Source organism: Bufo gargarizans, chromosome 11 (genome assembly GCF_014858855.1).
Source record: "Bufo gargarizans isolate SCDJY-AF-19 chromosome 11, ASM1485885v1, whole genome shotgun sequence".
Lineage (NCBI taxonomy): Eukaryota > Metazoa > Chordata > Amphibia > Anura > Bufonidae > Bufo > Bufo gargarizans.
Window position 1 is genome coordinate 15,568,719 of NC_058090.1, and position 23,667 is coordinate 15,592,385.

Below are 23,667 nucleotides of genomic sequence, written 5' to 3' on the forward strand. Positions count from 1 at the left end.
GTGATCTCTCCACCGGGAGCCGGCAGAAGAAGCGCAGTAATACCCAAAGCACAGTGTATCTAAGCCTCCCGTGTGATACTGTCAGTCTGCTGTATCTAATCCTATTGAGTGCGATACAGTTTCTTTGTAACTAAGCCTCCCATGAGTGATGTCTGCTGAGCCTGCTGTATCTAATCCTATTGTAGCTGCGCAGTGTATCTAAGCCTTACTGTCTGAGCCTGCCGTACAAAATCCTGTCATATGATATTGCCTGTTGTGCATCTAAGCTTGCTGTATCTAATCCTATTGTGTGTGATACTGTCTGGTGTGAAGCATCCTCAAACTGCGGCCCCCCAGCTGTTGCAAAACTACAACTCCCAGCATGCCCGAACAGCCTACAGGTATCAGCCTACAGCAGGGCATTGTGGGAGTCGTAGTTTTGCAACAGCTGGAGGGCCGCAGTTTGAGGATTATCCTCCTGTGTGATACCGTCTGCTGACCCTCCTGTATCTAATTCTGTTGTGTGTGATGCTGTGTTGTGTATCTAAGAAACCTATGTGATACTGTCTTCTGAGCCTGCTGTATCTAAGCCTTTCATGTGTGATACTGTCTTCTGAGCCATGTATCTAAGCCTTTCATGTGCGATACTGTCTTCTGAGCCATGTATCTAAGCCTTTCATGTGGGATACTGTCTTCGGAGCCATGTATCTAAGCCTTTCATGTGCGATACTGTCTTCTGAGCCATGTATCTAAGCCTTTCATGTGCGATACTGTCTTCGGAGCCATGTATCTAAGCCTTTCATGTGCGATACTGTCTTCGGAGCCATGTATCTAAGCCTTTCATGTGCGATACTGTCTTCGGAGCCATGTATCTAAGCCTTTCATGTGCGATACTGTCTTCGGAGCCATGTATCTAAGCCTTTCATGTGCGATACTGTCTTCGGAGCCATGTATCTAAGCCTTTCATGTGCGATACTGTCTTCGGAGCCATGTATCTAACCCTTTCATGTGCGATACTGTCTTCGGAGCCATGTATCTAAGCCTTTCATGTGTCATACTGTCTTCGGAGCCATGTATCTAAGCCTTTCATGTGTCATACTGTCTTCGGAGCCATGTATCTAAGCCTTTCATGTGTCATACTGTCTTCGGAGCCATGTATCTAAGCCTTTCATGTGTCATACTGTCTTCGGAGCCATGTATCTAAGCCTTTCATGTGTGATACAACCCAAGAGACACACAGCACTATAGGGCTCTTTTCCTATAAGTCAGAGGCGCATCCTTGTGCCTCAAACTGAACTCTGCAGTAGTTACAGGAAGGCGCTGATTTCAGGTAAAATTTACGCCGCGAGTGGTGGAAAAAATGTAAAAAGTGCGTTCTAGCTTCAGTACCTGTCCCTATGTGACTGAAGCTGGGGTGTAATGGACACTTTATGGGGCAGTTCAGGGATCGGGTAGCATCATGCGGACGGTCACTTGTCTTGGGCTGGTCATACTATTTAGATGGCCGTCAGCCCCCCCCCCCCCCCCCCCGTATACATGCATGCTGGGCTCGGCTGAGCATGCCTGTGTTCTAGCTGTCAGCCCCCCCGTTCACATGCATGCTGGGCTCGGCTGAGCATGCCTGTGTTCTAGCTGTCAGCCCCCCCCCCGTACACATGCATGCCTGTGTTCTAGCTGTCAGCCCCCCCACCCCCGTACACATGCATGCTGGGCTCGGCTGAGCATGCCTGTGTTCTAGCTGTCAGCCCCCCCCCCCCCCCCCGTACACATGCATGCTGGGCTCGGCTGAGCATGCCTGTGTTCTAGCTGTCAGCCTCCCCGTACACATGCATGCTGGGCTCGGCTGAGCATGCCTGTGTTCTAGCTGTAAGCCCCCCCGTACACATGCATGCTGGGCTCGGCTGAGCATGCCTGTGTTCTAGCTGTCAGCCCCCCCGTACACATGCATGCTGGGCTCGGCTGAGCATGCCTGTGTTCTAGCTGTCAGCCCCCCCCGTACACATGCATGCTGGGCTCGGCTGAGCATGGCTGTGTTCTAGCTGTCAGCCCCCCGTACACATGCATGCTGGGCTTAGCTGAGCATGCCTGTGTTCTAACTGTCAGCCCCCTTCGTACACATGCATGCTGGGCTCGGCTGAGCATGCCTGTGTTCTAGCTGTAAGCCCCCCCGTACACATGCATGCTGGGCTCGGCTGAGCATGCCTGTGTTCTAGCTGTAAGCCCCCCCGTACACATGCATGCTGGGCTCAGCTGAGCATGCCTGTGTTCTAGCTGTAAGCCCCCCCGTACACATGCATGCTGGGCTCGGCTGAGCATGCCTGTGTTCTAGCTGTAAGCCCCCCCGTACACATGCATGCTGGGCTCAGCTGAGCATGCATGTGTTCTAGCTGTAAGCCCCCCCGTACACATGCATGCTGGGCTCGGCTGAGCATGCCTGTGTTCTAGCTGTAAGCCCCCCCGTACACATGCATGCTGGGCTCGGCTGAGCATGCCTGTGTTCTAGCTGTAAGCCCCCCCGTACACATGCATGCTGGGCTCGGCTGAGCATGCCTGTGTTCTAGCTGTAAGCCCCCCCGTACACGTGCATGCTGGGCTCGGCTGAGCATGCCTGTGTTCTAGCTGTCAGCCCCCCCGTACACGTGCATGCTGGGCTCGGCTGAGCATGCCTGTGTTCTAGCTGTCAGCCCCCCCGTACACGTGCATGCTGGGCTCGGCTGAGCATGCCTGTGTTCTAGCTGTCAGCCCCCCCGTACACGTGCATGCTGGGCTCGGCTGAGCATGCCTGTGTTCTAGCTGTCAGCCCCCCCGTACACGTGCATGCTGGGCTCGGCTGGGCACTTCTGGTAGTGGCTTATGTCTGAGGATAAAAGTATTGGGCATGTTGTAATCTAACAGCCCGATCCCTTCCCCCTGAATGTGTATGAACGGAGAAAACAAGACAATGAAACTGAAAATCTGCGCAACGTTTCACATAGATTTGCTCGGCGGCTCGCTATGGACCGGCCACGATAGATATACACCATAGACAGTGCTGGCCTGTACAACTGAGCGTGAGCGCCCCCACTGGTAAGTGTCTGTCCCTACAAGCAATGATCACATTTACCCTACTGCTCTAATAGGCTCCGCCCATTCGTCACATGACTCATTCGCCCACGATGGGATTACGATTTTATTTTTATTTTTTAATTTTTTCGTTCTTGCAGAACTGATATTAGACTCGATTACAGAGGATAAGTATTCAAGCAGATCAGACGTCACCCCCATCTCATTCTATTAATTTAGTTAGCATTTACAGACGCAGAGCACACACGCTTCACTGATTGCACTTGCCTGTGGTCGATGTCCTCCTTTCCAGCGTCTCTTGTCGCAGTTGCGCTTCCATTATTTGCCTGAATGATAAGAAAATTAAATGATAAACCAAATATCATATCAGGTATCCGTTATAATGAATGTTGTGCAATACCCCAGTTCTACCACTAGATGTCCTCCTGCTCTTTCCACAGCCTGGTGCATGGGTTTATTAGGATCATTCATCTTGCAGGTAATACAGATGCCAGCAGCGGGTAATGCAATGAAGACTCGTTAATATTTGTCAATTAAATGACAAGGAAGGAAATGAGCTTGCTGGGAGTTGTAGTTTTGCAACAGCTGGAGAGCCACAAGCCAGGGACCACACAGACCTATAGTTGGCACAACCCATGTTCTGCATATGTATATTCTGAAGGTGTGGGGGAGGGGGCTGTGCTCATGTCGGGCTCAGTTAATGCATAGAACAGGGGTCAGCCACCTTCGGCACTCCAGCTGTTGTGAAACTACAATTCCCAGCATGCTCCATTCATTTCTAAGTGAGTTCTTAGAAGAGCAGAGCGAGTATGCATGCTGGGAGTTGTAGTTTCACAACATCTGGAGTGCCGTAGGTTGCCTACCCCTGGCATAGAACATCCTGGGGCACCAGGGCAGTGCATGGGGAGGCACAAATACTTAACTTTTCTGCTTTTGCTTGAATGGCTCTTTAAAGGAAAGTTATCAGCAGGATCAACTCTATTAAACCAGACATGCTGCTTTGGTAGGGTTGATCCTGCTGGTAAAAACAATACCCGTCTTAAGAAAGATCGGTTGCAGCGTTCCCGAGAAAAACTGCTTATATTCTTTATTCCAGGGATGCTCAACCTGCGGTTCTCCAACTACAATTCCCACCATTCCCTGCTCTAGGCTGTCTGGGCATGCTGGGAGTTGTAGTTTTGAAACAGCTGGAGAGCCACAGGTTGGCCATCCCTGCTTTATGCAAAATATAGGTTTCATAGCACTGAGACGCAGGGCCTAGCCCCTCGGTGCACCTCCGCTATTCAGGATCGCCGCAAGAGAGTTATCATTGTAATCAGCAGGATCAACCCTACCAGGCCCTATTCCTGGTTCACTGGGGTTGTCCTGCTGACCAGTGCTCTGTCAGAGCCAATAAACACATCTGTAAACCTATCTTTCCTGATGTGCAGCAAAGTCTATATAGAGGGAAAATAAAGTTGTATCCAATATGCAAATGAGGACACAAGTGCGCAGTGGGCGGTCCCGAGTCCCAGAATTTCCTCCATAATCCCTCACCCCCCGTCTAGATTTACAGCCCCTTTGTCATCCGACCTCAGTCTCTGTGTTGCTTAATTGTCGCACCATGAGGCTTTAGGATGGCGCTTGCGCAGTACTCTCCAGCCTGTGGGCGCAAGTTTCAGTGCTGTACTGTACGTGGCACAGGTGCAGTATTCCGCAGCAGCCGATGCACACTGACTAGAAAGTACAGCGCATGCACCATCCCACAACGCATGTGCGAAATGTCAGATTTTGAGAAGAGGGGGGGCGACACGAATGGCCAGCGATTATGGAGAGCGGCGGCGTGCTGTGCTGTCTGACTTCCCGCTTTGCGCGGCTGATTTGTTGCACAAGCGCCGTAGGATGCACTGTGCTTTCTAGCCTGTACTGTACATGCATGTGACGCATGTGCTAAAATCTTACGCATGCGCCATTCAATCCTGGGATGCCACACGTGTGAGATTTCAGCGCCACAGAGACTGAAATCTCATACCTCAATATATGGGACAATATATGCGGCGCGCATCGCAGCAATTGGTTTCATACTAGGCCACGCCCCTGACTCCGCCCACAGCCGCTGGGGATCAGTAAGGTGAGGTCCTTTATTACAGCAGGTGGAGACCCCGGGACAATTATTTATTTATTTTTTTGCACTAAAATTCATTAAAATATTATTAGCTCATAAATCATTGGATTCTAGATATTTTCAGGTCCAAATAAAGAATCGATGGTTTAGTATGCAGGTAGGAGCCGTACACATCGTTTACTATTAGTTGCAATTTAGTAAATGTATTAATTCCCTGGGTCAAAAAGAGGGACATTTGGGAGGCATGCAACCTATGCGAAGGGTGAGAGACGCTGGGCAGGGATTACAGAGGAAAGCATGGGCACTTATGGCGCCATGTTCATTTTGGATATACCTGGCGCTGTCATTTGCCTGTTGGTGTGAAAGGCTCTGAGTCAGGCCTCTTTCACACGGGCGTTGCGGGAACATGCGCGATTTTTCCGCGCGAGTGCAAAACATTTTAATGCGTTGAGAAAAATCGTGAGAAAAATCGCCATTTTTGGTACCCAAACCCGAACTTCGGGCTTGGGATCGGTGTTCTGTAGATTGTATTATTTTCCCTTATAACAGGCATGGCCAACCTGTGGCTCTCCAGCTGTTGTAAAACTACAATTCCCACCATGCCCTGCTGTAGGCTGATAGCTGTTGGCAGTCTGGGCATGCTGGGAGTTGTAGTTTTGCAACATCTGGAGAGCCTCAGGTTGGCCATCCCTGCCTTATAACATGGTCATCACTCCGGTCATCACATGATCTTTTACCATGGTGACGGACCATGTGATGACCGGAGTGACGTCACCACAGGTCCTTTTCCTGCACACAGCAAAGAAGACAGAAGAGATGCCGGCTGCGCGAGCAAGTGGACTAAGGAGAGTTAAATTATTATTTTTTTTAACCCCTCCAGCGCTATAGTACTAAGCATTCTGTATTCAGAATGCTATTATTTTCCCTTATAACGATGTCATAAGAAAAAATAATAATGATCGGGTCTCCATCCCGATCGTCTCCTAGCAACAGTGCATGAAAATCGCACCGCATCCGCACTTGCTTCCGATTTTCACGCAGCCCCATTCACTTCTATGGGTCCTGCGTTGCGTGGAAAACGCAGAATATAGAGCTTGCTGCGATTTTAACGCAACGCACAAGTGATGCGTGAAAATCGTCCCTCATGTGCACAGCCCCATAGAAATGAATGGGTCCGGATTCACTTCACGCATTGTACCCGCGCGGAAATCTCGCCCGTGCGAACGGCTACTTTCACACTAGCGTTTTTACTGGATCCAGCAGAGTTCAGCTAAAAACGCTTCCATTACTGATAATACAACCGTCTGCATCCATTATGAACGGATCCGGTTGTATTATCTTTAACATTGCCAAGACGGATTGGACTCCATTGAAAGGCAATGGTGGACGGATCCGTTTTCTATTGTGGCAGAGAAAACTGAGCCACCCCCATTGACTGGCATTGGGGGTCGTGCTGGATCCGTCTTGCTCCGCATCCCAGGACGGAAAGAAAACTACAACATGTTGCGGTTTGCTCTCTGGTCTGGGAACACAACTAAATGGAACGGAATGCATTTTGGAGAGTTCTGTTCTGTTCAGTTCAGTTTTGTTCTCATTTTTTTTTCCCGGTACTGAACCCCTATGACTGATCTCAATACCAGAAAACTAAAACGCTCGTGTGAAAGTGGCCTAAGTGATAAAAATGGACATGTTCCCTTTAAATCCTTCTGTTCCACTAAGCCCCTGTTTATAGGACATGTAGGTGGAATAAAACACGTAGCGCTCAGGAGAGTCTAAATTTGAACGCGTTAAAACCCCTTTTGTCATCCGGCTTCCTGACGGCGTCTCATTTATTTTAAGGACAACTTGTCACCACTTTGTAGGCGATTATATCCGCCCTGTCCCACCTACAGAACCTTTTGTAGGGGTCAACCACTTTCTTACACTTATTTATTTACAGTACATTTATTTAAACATATGATACAAAGTTGCAAACATTACTCATTTCCCTTTTAGTTTGATTTCTGCCTCCTGTCTGAGACCTCCTGCTGCTGCAGCGCCCATAGACGCCGCTCTCTGCCCACGATCGCGCGTCACTTCTCATCCACGTGACGTCATACCTTGGAAGGTCACTTGCCCCTCACATCCTTGTCTCAATGTGCGCTCCCGTTCCTTGGTTTGTACAGCGCGTGTTCTGAGCGCCTCTCTTCAGTGCACTGCGCATAAGATATGTCTCAGCACAGCAGTCACTTCTATTGTGTAAGCACTGAGTTCCGGCTCGGCCCATGTGGAGAGAGAGCCTTTACTACAGAATGAACTGCTTCTACGGCGCATGCGCCAGGCAGGGAGGTCAGTACTTGCATAATAGAAGAGAAATGATGGTGGGGTGGAGATATATCTACTGCGCATGTGCCGGGCAGGGAGGTCAGTACTTGCGTAAGAGAAATGATGGTGGGGTGGAGATATATCTACTGCGCATGTGCCGAGCAGGGAGGCCAGTACTTATGTAATAGAAGATAAATAATTTGGAGTGGAGATATATCAACTGCGCATGTGCCGGGCAGGGAGGTCAGTACTTACGTAATAGAAGAGAAATGATGGTGGCACAGAGAGACATCTACTGTGCATGCGCCAGGCAAGGAGGTCAGTACTTATGTAATAGAAGATAAATGATGGTGGGGTGGAGAAATATCTACTGTGCATGCGCCAGGCAGGGAGGTCAGTACTTACGTAAGAGAAATAATGGTGGGGTGGAGATATATCTACTGCGCATGTGCCGGGCAGGGAGGTCAGTACTTAAGTAATAGAAGAGAAATAATGGTGGGGTGGAGATATATCTACTGCGCATGGGCCGGGCAGGGAGGTCAGTAATAGAAGAGAAATTATGGTGGCACTTAGAGACATCTACTGCGCATGCGCTTGACAAAGGATTCAGTGCAGGTGCAGTGGGAACTGAAGAACAGGAGCTCACATTGAGACGAAAACAAAAATGTGAGCTGCGCCCCTGCTTCCCCTCTCACCTTCTCTGGATCTCCATTTCGTCCGGGGAGGGTCCGTTCTGGATGCTCGGGACTTGGCGCTGAGCTGCAGGACCTAAGGCGAAAAACAATTGTAAGTGGGAGATTTTAAAGCTCCGCCCAATCCACCTGGACATTCCCATAATTAGCATAAGCCCCTCCCTCCTTTATGTTTATTACACAAGACAATCGGATGGACATTTGGGAGATGCATCCAATGGTTTTAGCGATGCGGTCACATGACGATACCAATATGGATGACACCATAGTGCAGCTGTGCCATGTACATGGGGGCCTGCCGTTCACCCCTGGTGAGAACAAAAGTGACATTATTTTATCACAAGCATGTCTGCTTTTAAAAAAAATTCTTCTAAAATATTTTTTTTTTTTTTTTGTCCTATGCCCCAAGTTGTGGAAATCCCCTTTAAGGCTGCTATGTGATTCATTCATTTCCTATTAGCTGGGAAATGACAGACTGGATAATTTGCACATTTGCTGAGAACATAAATACAGATTTTCATCTCTCGTTACCATGATATTTACATAATCCCCTCCCCCAAAGCAGATATGCAAATGAGCCTTTATGACGGAGACAGACGCTCATGTATTCCTATAAGACATCTTATCATATCCCCCGCCATTCTGCTGCGGCGGCGGAATATAAAGCAGGCGCCCTAGTTAGCCGGGCATCCCACCGGTAATCACCGGATCTGCTAGGAAATTCTGCTTGTTCTTAAGAAAAGAGGCCGAGAGGAGAAACGTCATCGGATTATTTTTTTTCTAAAATAATTATCTTAATCCTTAAAGGGGTTGTTCATATTGATGGCCTAAACTCAGGAAGGGGGTCCCCGGCCCCGCACCCCCACCGATCAGCTCTCTTCCTTGGCCAAGTCACGATAAATCGGTCACATAGTCTAGACCAGGGATCAGCAACCTCTGGCTGTTGTGAAACTGCAACTCCCAGCATGCTCCTTTCACTTCTGTGGGAGTTCAGAGATCAGCCAAGCAAGTGTTATGACGAGAGTTGTAGTTTCACAACACCTGGACTGCCGGAGGTTGCTGACCCTGGTCTAGACACAGAATGGGCCGGAGCTGCAATACCAAGCAGAGCCACTATACAATGGATGGCGCTGTGTCTTGGAAAGCTGCTCATTGGAGCTCCGGTAAATGCAAGTGGTCTCAGCTGATCAGTGGGGGTGTCAAAACATTTTGCTTATGGATCCCTGCACGTGTTTCTGAATACATGCATGCCCCTGTAGAGGAGACATGGATGCATGTATATACTGTATACGTACAGCTGTTTGCATGTGTGAGTGTACATATGAAGATTCAGGTGTGCACAGGTGTTTATGCAAAAATGTGTGTGTAAATAAATAAATATATACACAAAGGTATGTATATGCACACAGGTGTGTATATGGGTAGGTGTGTCCATGTGCACGTGTGTAGGTATAGTAGGTCTGTGTTATGGGGCCACATGATTGCTTGTCATTGCCCTGTATCACCAGCCTCAGACTGGCCCACAGGGGAACACAAATCCCCCGGTGGGCCCCTGAGCAAGGTGGGCCCCTAGTCCCCTGCTCAGCACAGTATACTGACATATAGATAGGATGGCTAGGATGCTATACCGTACATTGCCTATGTCCATATAAAAAAAACTAAGTAGTTTGGGAAGATTGTATAGTATATGCGTGTAAGCTTCACAGTGGGGCCCCCAGAATTAATTTTACTGGCGGGCCCTAGGAACCCCAGTCCGACGCTGTGGGCTCTCCACAATAGTAAACAGAATATCGCAGTGCACAAAGGAAATGAGTACATGGGCTGCTAGATGGCCGCTAGCACATGCGCAATACTCAGTCCCCATAGCTCTGTGTGCTTTTATTGTGTAAAAAAAACGATTTGATACATATGCAAATTAACCTGAGATGAGTCCTGTACGTGAGATGAGTCAGGGACAGGACTCATCTCAGGTTAATTTGCATATGTATCAAATCGGGTTTTTTTACACAATAAAAGCACACAGAGCTATGGGGACCGAGTATTGCGCATGTGCTAGCGGCCATCTAGCAGCCCATGTCCTCAGCTCTATACACAAAATCCCGGTGACAGGTTCCCTTTAAGTAACAAACTCAGCTCTGCTACATTTCTATACATATCGCCATTAAAACATACGATTATGACTGCAGGTAAAGGAACATCCGCGAGAGATGCATCATCCATTAACATCTATTTCTGCTCACATCCGCTATCCTGATCGGATCTTCTGTAGATACCAATTACCTCTCCCCGTTAACTGCTGTATGATGTGCAGTATTCTAATTACTAACAAAACTATATCCAAAGAACCAACACTTATATGTAATAAACCACGAGACTGCCTCCGGTCAAGCGACTGCCGACTCTAAAGCAAGTGTCTTCGTAAACCACTAGACTGGAATATACAGCATCGTACGGAGAGGGGGATCCTTCAGGCTGCCTGCACACATTGCCAGGGTCGGACTGGGGTTTCTCGGGCCCATCAGAGGAAATTATTCTCGGGGCCCAACCCCCCCCCCCCCCAAATTTCATCAATAAAGTTTAATAGGTTTTGATTCAAATTCAAAGAAATAGACCCTAATGACAAGTTATTGGCTCCAAATCAATTTTTCTCCTGGACCTTTGGGACCCACCGGAGGATCCTCTGATATTCTGGAGATTTTCCTGCAGAAAAACCACAACGTAATAAAGTACCAGCAAAGTGTATGCAATTTGACAAATGTTTTGTTTTTTCGTTGCGGACATTGACCATTTTGAAATCCTCAGCATGTCAATTATTTCTGTGGATTTTAGTGCAAATGTCACAATTTGCAAGGGTGATATCTGCAAAAAAATCTCAAGTAACGCATGCGGAGTGCGGTGCGGAAACGCAGAGAAATCCACAAGAAATTCTGTGAGGAGGTTCTGTTGTAACCCGCACCCATGTGCAAGTAACTTAGGGTGCCGTCTAGTGACCCGCTGATCACCCACAGAGCGTCTCTTCCCTCCCCCGGCCAGAAAGAACAATCTTATATTGTCTAAATATTTACAAAGATTATTGTTACATTGTTTACAATCCAAAGTTCCAAAGTATCAAATCAACCAGGAACAATGCTAATCATAAACAATAGTGAATAGTAAGATGATGATAAAGAATCATCACTTCTAAATAAGCAGAATGGAAGTAAAATAATTGCATAAAATAAAAATGAATGAAAGAGCAACTGTCAAAGTAAAGAATAAAAAAAAAAAATGAACATACTAAAACTGCAAAGAAAAAAAAATACCATCACCTACAGGACATTCTGCAAAGGACGAAGCAGTCGCAGTGGCACAGACAGAAGCAGTGAAGGACCCATTCCTTGCTGACCATGCTATACAAGGCCTCTGAGCAATGCTCAATGGACTCTATTCATTGCCCTTCCTTACCTGCCCTCCCATAGAGTGCCAGGTTACAGCCTGCTGTAACCAAATCCTTCACTACAGCGCAGGACGGCATCTCGGCTTAAATATTTTATCACAAATTCTATTCAGGCTTTTTTTTTTTTTTTTGCAGTAAAAAATTTTTGGGCAAAAACTAAAAAGTTAATAAAATAAAGAGGCAAAATAGTAAAAATTTAAATTAATTTTAAAAGCGACCAGTTCACATCAGAATATGACATGAGGTGTCCGCTTCTGAAATAAAGAATTTTCGGAATTAAATATTAATTGTCTAAATTATCCATCTGCCGCCTCCTCCTCATTCTACTTGTTGCCTCTTATCTTTTGGGATAATTTAATATTCCGTCTCGGTTCCTTCCCGTCTATTATTATTTGATGACCGGTTTTATTTTTATGCCGCGTTCGTTCAGGGCTATTGTCCATCTGCTTTGTTGTAATACGTCTGCACAGAGCGATGATTAATTACTAGTAATTGTAATGGGCATAAACAGTGTCCTTGCTGTAGCGCAGAGCCCGTCACTACTGTAATCGGGGTAATAAATTACATTTTGCAAAAAAGAATAAAAAAGTTGAGGTTGCTGAATAAGGGTACAGACAGAATAATTTTCGGTATGTTGAAGAATACATCCTTGTAAAAATCTCAGAGCAGCATTCTGTCACTAGTAGAAGGCAGGTCTGTCTATACGCAGATGTCTCCCCTCACGAGGGGGCAGGCCTGGCTGTATAGAGATGTCTGTTTTCACCACTAGGGGGCAGGCCTGGCTGTATAGAGATGTCTGTTTTCACCACTAGGGGGCAGGCCTGGCTGTATAGAGATGTCTGCTGTCACCACGAGGGGGCAGGCCTGGCTGTATAGAGATGTCTGCTGTCACCACTAGGGGGCAGGCCTGGCTGTATAGAGATGTCTGCTGTCACCACTAGGGGGCAGGCCTGGCTGTATAGAGATGTCTGTCGTCACCACTAGGGGGCAGGCCTGGCTGTATAGAGATGTCTGTCGTGACGTCACCACTAGGGGGCAGGCCTGGCTGTATAGAGATGTTTGTCGTCACCACTAGGGGGCAGGCCTGGCTGTATAGAGATGTTTGTCGTCACCACTAGGGGGCAGACCAGTCTATACAGATGTCGTCACCACTAGGGGGCAGACCCGTCTATACAGATGTCGTCACCACTAGGGGGCAGACCCGTCTATACAGATGTCGTCACCACTAGGGGGCAGACCCGTCTATACAGATGTCGTCACCACTAGGGGGCAGACCCGTCTATACAGATGTCGTCACCACTAGGGGGCAGACCCGTCTATACAGATGTCGTCACCACTAGGGGGCAGACCCGTCTATACAGATGTCGTCACCACTAGGAAGCAGACCCGTCTATACAGATGTCGTCACCACTAGGGGGCGCACCTGTCTACCCACAGACAGCCAATGCTGAACACATCCCTGTAATCTTATGACTTTCAGACCATCAGATGACAGACTAAAGGAAATTCACTGTACAAACTAAGCGCTATATGGATGACGAGGGTGATGATACATGGTAAGGGGGGGGGGGATACCATTCTTATCATGACTTTCATCACTTGTGGTGAGAGGAGATTCCATAATTGAGATATTTTCCCTTCCCCTTATGGATGCTTTACATGACCCGCTGTCCGCCTCCAGCATACATCTCATTGAGACCCATCAGACACTTAGTCCGTCCACATTCCAGTCGGATATCTAATGAAACATTTTATCTTGGCTGAATGACGAGAAGTAACAGAACCTCCTGTGGAAATACGGACAACGCTTCTACAGAGCTGCGTTAGCAACGACATAATTGTAACCACGGGCGAATTAAAGGGGTTGTCCAGTGGGATAACTTTTTTTTTTTTTTTAAAGGGGCAGAATGGGTCAAAAAGAAATAAAAGCAGTATCACTCACCCCAGGGATCCCCTCCAATGTGTAGCTTACCGGGTCTCTGCTGCTCTGCACTTCCTGGTCCCTGCAGGAACACACAGGAAATGCCCAGCTCAACCAATCACTGGCTGAGGTGGGCGACCACTGCGGCCAGTGTACGCCTGAGTGGGCACTTCCTGTGTGTCGAGGCAGGACCAGTAGGGGGACCCTGTAAGTGTAAGAACTAAAACAAAGCGGGGCTCCAGGCTGGACTCCAATAATGCCAACCCATGGGACATTTTTGGCTAATCTGGCATTAGGACCCTCAGCCAGATTCATGGGTGCTACGTTTTACTCCAATATGCAAAGTATTTACTAAGAGTGAATCTACTAATGAGGATCCCCGGAATAAGGTTTATCCATCATTATCCCGTAAATGTGGTCCCTGGGGAGGTATCGGGATCTCCAGACAAAGGAGCAATGGAAATGCCGGCCAAGAGATCCTCTTACTGGAGCTGCTCAAAGGATGGGTAATTAAATAGTCTGTTAAGAATAAGCCCTTATGGTCCCGCGACGAATCCACCACCCCGTGAGCTGAGATCAAAAAAATCTTCCTTTGCAGAAGGTTGTATTTTAATATTTTACTTTTTTGGGGGGGGGGGGGGGGGGGGACGGGGTCCTCCTTTTGCAACCGCTACCTGCAGCAAAAACCTTTTCATAGGTCATATGACGTCACGTTCATCGGTCACCTGGTCTAGGCGCAGCTCAGCCCCATAGAAACATAGAATGTGTCGGCAGATAAGAACCATTTGGCCCATCTAGTCTGCCCAATATACTGAATACTATGGATAGCCCCTGGCCCTATCTTATATGAAGGATGGCCTTGTGCCTATCCCATGCATGCTTAAACTCCTCCACTGTATTTGCAGCTACCACTTCTGCAGAAAGGCTATTCCATGCATCCACTACTCTCTCAGTAAAGTAATAGAAGTAAATTAGTGCAATACCAAGCACAGCCACTATACATTGGACGGCGCTGTGCTTGGTGAGCAGAGAGAAGGCCGCGGAGCTACTGTGAGCCCCGGTGCCTTCTCAAACAGCTGATCGGTGGGGGTCCTGGGCGCCGGACGGACACCCACCCATTAGTAGGGTACATAGCAAAGATCAAATAGATCGAAGGGTTTGGTGTTCGCCCCCCCCTGACCAAAACCCAACAATGTAGTTGAATAAACCTGAACGGGTTCTTGGCACCTAGCGGCAAACATGATGGGACTAGCCGAGGGACGCTCAACCTGCGGCCCTCCAGCTGTTGTAAAACTACAACTCCCACCATGCCCTTTTGTAGGCTGATAGCTGTCCAGGAATGATGGGAGTTGTAGTTTTGCAACAGCTGGAGGGCCGCAGGTTGAGCATGCCCTGGACTAGCCTATAAGAGCGCCATGGGATATCACAACGCTCCTTCCTCTCTTACATATAGGGTATCAAGAAGAGGGGCGTGATAAAGGACTGCAGGATCCGACTACACACAGGGTGTGCCTGTAACCATGGAGACACATAGGACTGCAGGCTACACACAAAACGGTAGGAGATAATTAAATCAAGACTATTTGCAAAGTAACTTCATTTCAGACACACTGGATGCAGAGCTGTAACAGCGCAAGTAAAATGACGACTCTTAGGCCTCATGCACACAAACGTATTTTATTTCCGTGTCCGTTCAGTTTTATTTTTGCGGAACCATTCATTTCAAAAGGGGTCCGTGTGCATTCAGTTTCCGTATTTCAGTTACGCAAAAAAATAGAACATGTCCTATTATTATCCGCATTACATTATCCGCATCTATTAGGGGCCGGCTGTTCCGTTCCACAAAATACAGAATGCACACGGACATCATTCGTATTTTTGGCGGACTGCAATATACATACGGTCGTCTGCATGAGCCCTAAATATCAAGTATCCACTGACGTCTCATTTGCCCCTTTTTGCTACGAATCCAAACAGGCTTTCTCTTCTAGCGTTCCACCGCTCTAAATACAAGCGTCTATTTCTGCTTGACGGAGCTTATTGGGAATATTTTTAGCACATGCCTGCGGTGCGCAGACGCCTCGGGTCTCGCCACATCGAAGAAAAAGTCTATTATGTAACATTATGAGGCCGCCCTGCGTCACCCACATAACATTGATCTCTATGGATCATTGACAGGTTACACAGATACATATTGTGCAGCTATTGTCATGCGCACAACCAGTGGGTTTTTTTTTTTCCCACATCTTGTCAGCATTTTTTGCGGATCGGATGCGGAACCATTCATTTCTTCATCCGTATGTCCGTTCCGCGGCACCCCCCAAAAGAAACAGAACATGTTCCATTCCATAGGACAGTTCTATATATAGCAGGATGTTCTGCAAAATACAGAATGCACACAGCTGATATCCGTGTTTCGCGGATGCGCAATTTGTGAACGGCAAAAACTGCAACGGCCGTGTGCATGAGCCCTTAGACACAGTCGTGTGAACACAGCCTGTACAGAGAGACACTGCGCCCCTATAGCTATATATTGGAGTGCTGCTGTAATATGCCGCCATATGGTGCTGCTTTACAGAAGGGTCTTCTACATACCTGCAGTGTATGGCATCTGATGGAGCATTGCAAACATTTTTGTTCTCCTGGATTCATATGGAATCTGTCATATAATAAGCCCCATGAACTAGACGCAGGGATCAGCAACCGTCGGCGCTCCAGCTGTTGTGAAACTACAATTCCCAGCATGCTCCATTCATTTCTATGAGAGTTCTGAGAAGAGCAGAGCAAGTATGCATGCTGGGAGTTGTAGTTTCACAACACCTGGAGTGCCAGGAGGTTGCCTACCGCTGGACTAGAGTGATGTATTATGTACGGCGGTGGTACGGAGATGTCATATGTCTGCGCGCATAAGATCTTGATCAGGTGAAATATGACATGTTTAATTTCTAAGAAAATGTAACATTACGTCATGTTTTGATTATTGATGAAAATACATAGTAAATGGCTTAATAATAATAATAATACAAAAATGACATTTATAGTAATGTATGCTCAGAATGATGACATAATAAAAATGTTGCAATGACAACTATATTATACGTTAATATTTATTATTATTATTTGTATTCTCTTCCTTGTTATGCAATTTAATTACCGGTATATTTATTATTCTATTATACATTTAGGATTATTCTACTTATTAGCAATATGATGCATAATTATACAGTATTGTGCATTATCCTGTTAGCAATTAGCTTTACTACTTACCGTGTATTTGTTTTTTAATTTATTATTTAACTTACTATTATTATTATTATATTTAACATATTAATTTGCTATTTTCTAGGCTCTGTTCACACTACTGTCAATGTCTCTGTACAGGATAGCTATAACCGATCCGATCTAACCAGATCCCAACAAATCTTACTGGATTATAATGGGATCCGTCAGGTTTTTCCAGTATTTCATGACGGGAAGATATTATCAATGTCCAAAAACCGACTGAACCCAAACAGAAAGGGAAAAGACGCCCTTAATATTCTTCCAGCTTTACAACACGGTCACTTTTATAAAAAAAGAGAAAATGTATTATGTACAAAATGTATAAATTTAGAATTTTAACATTAAATACGTATTTTTAACTGCGCGTTCTATATCTTCAGCACAAACATACAGCTCACAACAATGACTTTTCCATCAGACGGTTTGTAGGCGTCAGGTGTGCAGCGTAATGTCCAGTCATCGAGGGGTTAAGATGAAGCATACTCACAGGTCCGGCTGATAGTGGCCAAGCTGATTTGTTTGCGTCGACCCCTTTGACCTAGCATATTAAATGACGCAAATTATCAGCCAAGGTGGGGGCCGGGCAGGATGGTCAGTCACCGAGACGGGACTAAGAATAAATCCAAAATGACTCATCGGGGATAAAGGATCAGAATTCAGGCAAAATAAAGAATTTCCATGGACACAGAACGGAGAACGCCAGCAGAAAACGTCCATTGAATACAAGCCAAGAATTAAGCCCCCAAAAGACTCCCAGGGATATTTTGGACAGAGAGTCCTCCAATCAGGGCAGGAGTCCAGCTAGACCATATATGTATCCCCATAGGCAGAGTCCGGAGGCGGAAACAGGAGCCGCCGTCTGTCCAGGATCAGACCCTGCCTGCCTATAGCCAGCACCACGTGTCACTTGTCAGGGCAAAATACAGCAAAAGAAGGGCTACGACCAGAATCCAAAGAAAAAAATAAATGTTTGCATAAATATTTTTTACTTTATTTTTTTATTTTTTAAATATTTTTTATAATTTAATTCTGTGGATTTATATAGTGTATTTTTTGTAATGTTTTATTTTTCAATGTTATTTTGTATTGATTTCTGTTTAAATTATTTAATAATGTTTTCATAATAGATTCAATTTTTATTTACCTTTTATTTTTCATTTACTAGTTTTTCTCTTCTTTTTTTTTTTTTTTTTAACCCACGCATTAAAACTGTCTCATAGCGCTCATAATAAAGTCAGTACATTGTTATTACAGGAGTATTTTTTTTTCCCCGTTAACGTTCCGTTTTTTTGCTTTCCGTATACGGAACTATTCATTTTGAATGGATCCGCAAAAAAAAAAATGAAAAAAGAAAAGGAAGGTACTCCGTATGTCTTCCGTTTCTGTATTTCCGTTCAAAGATAGAACATGTCCTATTATTGTCCGCATAACAGACAAGGATAGGACTGTTCTATCAGTGGCCGGCTGTTCTGTACGTCATCCGTATTTTTTTTGCAGACCGCAAAATACTGAAAAAGCCATACGGTCGTGTGCAAGAGGCCTAAAAATGTTACCTGTGTGGGGGAGATTAGATTAGAAGCAGTTAGTGCATAGGAAGAGGTGTAGATGTAGCTGCCGAATGTCCCCCAGCCCCTCTCTGCCACCTGCACACGTTACGCATGATTATTCTGCATGGTCCTCTGCGCAAAAATACTGTATCGTTAATACAATTAATGCAAAGCGTCTGATTAGACAAATCTCACACACACTTGACCTGCTGGGTGAATCTAGAAATCCGCACCAAGTCAATTGTTTGTGATTTTTTGGGGGGATTTTACCCTTTGCAATGCAAGGATGAGATCTGCAAAAACTCCGCATAAAAAACTGCAAGATGCAGATTTTGGTTCTGGATTTAGTGCACAAATGCAGAGAATTTTGCATGAAAACATAGTCTTAGAACTTAGACTATTCTAATAATTTAAAGCAGGGGTCAGCAACCTCCGGCACTCCTGCTGTTCTCAAACTACAACTCCCAGAATCCTCCATTCACTTCTAGGGGAGCCAGCCAAGCAAGTGTGCATGCTGGGAGTTGTAGTTTTTACAGCAGCTGCAGTGACAAAAGGTTGCTAACCCCTGACTTGGGCCTCCTGCACACGAACGTGTGCTTCCCGTATTGCGGATCCGCAATACACGGGCGACGTTCCGTGGGCATTCCACATCACGCATGCAGACCAATTCACTTAAATGGGTCCGCAAATTTGGAGACGCGGAACGGAAGCACGGAACGTAACCCTACGGAAGCACTACGGACTGCTTCCGTGGGGTTTCGTCCCGTACTTCTGTTTCGCAAAAAGATAGAACATGTCCTATCTTTTTGCGCAACGGCCGGATCACGGACCTATTAAAGTGAATGGCTCTGCGATCCGCTGCGGCTGCCCACGGACGGTGTTCATGCATTGCGGCCCGCAGCATGACCACGGGGCGCACACGTTCGTGTGCAGGAGGCCTTAAAGTGACATTTCCTAATTTATGCTGTAACATTTGCCAAAAGTAACACCGACCCCCTCATACCTCGCACTCGCCTCTCCGAGACTGGCGGCTGATGCAGGAGGCTCAATGCATAGAAACCAAGACAAAAGACTTTTATCCTTTATACCAGGCATAGCCAACCTGCGGCTCTCCAGCTGTTGTAAAACTACAATTCCCACCATGCCCTGCTATAGTCTGATAGCTGTTGGCAGTCTGGGCATGCTGGGAGTTGTAGTTTTGCAACATCTGGAGAGCCTCAGGTTGGCCATCCCTGCTTTATACAAATGAGGACTGCAGTGCACCGAGGGCAGGGCCAGCACTGGAAAGTTGAGGAGCTCTGAAGGGCTAAGCCCCACCCCTCAGTGCACTAAAGCTCTCATTTGCATAACAAAATAACTCGTTCTGCTGACAGGTGCTCTGAGGTTTTTCATAGAAATGAATCAATCTCTGTGTAAACATTTCTGCAACTTTGTCATATGTGTTTTAATTCTCCACCATTTCCATTTCTAGACTTCCGCTTGCTGTCAATGAATGAAAACATCCAGACACCTCATATTTCACAAAGTTGAGGATTTGCTAAAATTGCGTACAGTCTAGACAATGCTCTGTGAGCCAAGCATATCAACAGGACAAACCTCTCGGATACAATGTATCAGTCTGGAGTCCAGAGAATTGCACAGATTGGATACAATTGCGGCAAAGAACAGCAAGGAAAGCGCAGGTAAGTAAATGAAGCCGCGTCGACGCGACAGACCGCGACTTCTCATCGTTTTACCTCCGTCTTGTGAGTTCATGATGTTGAGCGCGAACAGCATGGCGTTGGAGAAAGCGGTGGCCTCTTCTTTGCTTGCAAAGTTCAAGCCGTACACCTGCCGGGCGTCCCTCCATTGGTGAAAGGTTGGCGTGGCCTGGTTATATTTCAGACCTTTCACAAGTGAATAGTTTATTACTACCTGAAAGGAAGAAACGGGATATCTCACAATGGAAGCGGCCGACCCGAAGCGAAAGTTACAGCCCCCGGCTGGGGCTCAGTGAACGACAGAGGTGCTCTCCAGGATTAGGAAAAGATGGCTGCCTTCTTCCAAAAACAGCGCAGCTCCTATCCACGGGTTAAGTCTGGTACTGCAGCAAGGCTTCACTGAAGCGACTAGAGCTGAGCTGCAATACCAGGCACAACCTATGGACACGTGTGGCGCTGTGTTACTAATTCTCTGGAATGCTGCAGTTTATTAATAATGTGTAATAAAAAGTTCTACAACTGTCTAGTATCCGTTGTGTGTCCATTGCCATCATTTTCAATATCTCTGCTTGCAGTTAGTCAAGACAGACAACCTTGTTTGCATTAAAGTGGTATTTCTATTTCCACACGGGATATGCTACAAATGTGTGATAGATGCAGGCCCTCCCTTTTGGGACCCCCCCTCCTATCCCCAGACTTGGTGATGAATGATTGGAGAGGTGGGGGCATTTGTGCGGAGTTCTCTTCATTTATTTCTATGGGAGTCATGGAAGCGGCAACCCCTCCATTCTTTGGGGCAGGATGGTCGTCCCTCATTCTAGACCAGTGTTTCCCAACCAGTGTGCCTCCAGCTGTTGCAAAACTACAACTCCTAGCATGCCCGGACATGCTGGGAGTTGTAGTTTTGCAACAGCTGGAGGCACACTGGTTGGGAAACACTGTTCTAGACCAGTGATAGGCAAACTGCCGCTCTCCAGCTGTTGCAAAACTACAACTCCCACCATGCCCTGCTGTAGGCTGAAAGCTGTAGGCAGTCTTTGCATGCTGGGAGTTGTAGTTCTGCAACAGCTGGAGAGCCACAGTTTGCCTATCACTGTTCTAGACAGACGGTGGGACCTGCATCTATCAGGCATTTATGGCATACCCTACAGATATGCTGTAACTGTCCAGGGGAGGAATACCCCTTTAAGGGCTACTTTCACACTAGCGTTTTTGTTTTCCGGCATAGAATTCCGTCCTAGGGGCTCAATACTGGAAAAGAACTGATCAGTTTTATCCTAATGCCTTCCGAATGGAGAGCAATCCGCTCAGTTCAGTCCCTCTTATGTTTTTTGGACGGAGAAAATACCGCAGCATGCTGCAGTTTTCTCTCCGGCCAAAAATACTGATCACTTGCCGGATCCGGCATTAATTTACATTGAAGTGCATAAGAGCCGGATCCGGCATTAAGTGTTCAGGCAAAACGGATCTGGCTTTCCAGTCTGCGCATGCGCAGACCTTTTAAAAAATATATAAATATATATATATAATACCGGATCCGTTTTTCCAGATGACACCGGAGAGACGGATCCGCTATTTCAATGCATTTGTCAGACTGATCCGTCTGACGAATGCATTCAGTTTGCGTCCAGATTGCCGGAATCCTCTGCCGCAAGTGTGAAAGTAGCCTTAGAAGATGAGAACCTGTCCTTACCTGGGTCTACCGTCATACAGCTGCAACCTGTCATCATGTATCAGTGCAGCTGAAAGCTATGGAGTGGCCGCTGCAAGGACTGGCAATATCAGCCATAGGCCGTGGAACACAGACGTGAGCGGTCCGTGGTATCCCGGCCTGGCATCCTGCTGACGTATGACCTATTCGAGTGTATTACTGTAGTGCAGCGGCGGCATGAAGCGCACAGCGTCATAGCAACCAATGACGCCGTGCTCTCCTGCTGTCAGCAGAATGCCAGGCCAGGATACCACGGAGCGCTCGCATCCGAGCATTCGGCCATATGCTGAGGATTGCAGGAACTTAGTCACAATATTCTGTTCATGAACCAGGAATCTGTCCTGTAATGAATGAGATTGTCAATAGAAAGCTAAAAAAAATGACTTCTGCTACTTGTGGCGATCACATTCTATTGTCAGGGTGATAAATGTTATAATTCTTCCTTCCTGCATCCACCACTAGGGGGAGCTCAGTAGAGACAGATTTTTATTTTTTATGCCTTAAGCTCATAAGCTCCACCTAGTGGTGGCTGCAACATAACACACAATGACAGACTTGTACACATTTCATGCCTTTGTCATCAGGCAGCCATGTTTTTTTCGGCAGTACATACTTGCTGATCCTGAAGTTTTACTCCGACTACTCTGAAGGTGTTGTTGGCAGTATTATGGTAGATGTTAATCCGGCTGAAGCCCTGCTGCCCGGGTTTGATTGGCACCCATTTCTTGCTGGTGTCATCGTAGATCATGACAGAAGCGCGAGCTTGGCAGATACTCTGTTCACTGCAAACACAGGAGAGAGAACAGGGTTAGTCACAGAACCACAGAGACCGCCATAAAGCAGACGGCCCCTCCACCATATCCCTATGGCGCACACAGACCGACCGCCATTCATACGAGGGATGGGCATTGCTCTTCTGCAGCCAGCTCCATATGAGAATCGACATTTTCAAGATCTCTGATTGCTGTCAGTGAATTAATACATTGCTGTTTTTTTTTTTCCAGAAACTAACCCCCCCCTTCTCGCAGCTGAGGGTTTGTTACAATTGTATCCAATCTAAACAATCCTCTGTGAGCTAAGTGGCCTGATTCCAGACTGATACATTGTCACATACTGACGAGGAAGGTTGTCTACGCTGGACACAACTGTAACAAACCCTCAGCTGTGAGAAACACCATCCCAAGGACTGCAGAGGGTCCAAAGATGGGCAGATGATTCATCCCTGTGAGAAAGCTCCCTAGGTAGGTACATACAGTAGGTCGAGCGCACAGTCCAACTCCTCCTGCCCGGGACAGCAGTAGCCAGGATGGTTGCACAGTAATACTTCCCATTTTCCCTACTAATATTAATATTGACAGAGCATGCTGGGACTTATAGTTCTATATGCCGCAGGTTCCACCCTCTTGTGACTAAAGGCCTAGTGCAGGGTGACAGTCGCACTATTCACGACCTCGCAACGTCCACTGAACTATTCCGGTCACAAGGCAATAGCGCCCTCTGCTGTCTAGAGTCAAAGCTTAGTGGTTGTAACAATGTATCAGCGTCCACGACATAGAAATATATTATATATCTGTAGGTTTCCTGGGAAAACAGGATGACAACCAATCAGGCTGCCGGTAGCGATCACCCAGCTTTCCTAGAAACAGATTTCATTATCAATAAGTTCAGCGCTGATCATAGCTAATGAAATCAGATACATATGGAAGTTCTGTAGTGCATAGCAGGACCTGCATACTACTACTCTCATCAGTCTCCTCCCCGTTACTATTATGTAGCCTACCCAACACCCTCTGCCGCTGTCTGTGGGTACAATACGGTAATAATGCATTATTTTAATAGGCTTTGTGTTTAAATTCTTCGCCATATTCAAGATATCTGCTTGCTGTCAGTGAATGAAAAAGTTCTGTAGAGGCTTAAAACTTTTCCCG

The 23,667-nt window shown here is 46.6% G+C and overlaps 1 protein-coding gene across 1 annotated transcript in view; it reads right to left on the reverse strand.

Annotated features, from left to right (window-relative positions):
• EVL (Enah/Vasp-like) overlaps nt 1-23,667 on the reverse strand; it is a 78,377-nt gene that overhangs the window by 18,784 nt on the left and 35,926 nt on the right. Inside the window, 4 exon segments of the mRNA XM_044271502.1 lie at nt 3,310-3,368; nt 8,146-8,218; nt 20,065-20,242; nt 22,353-22,521. Of these exon segments, the coding sequence (XP_044127437.1) occupies nt 3,310-3,368; nt 8,146-8,218; nt 20,065-20,242; nt 22,353-22,521 (479 nt within the window).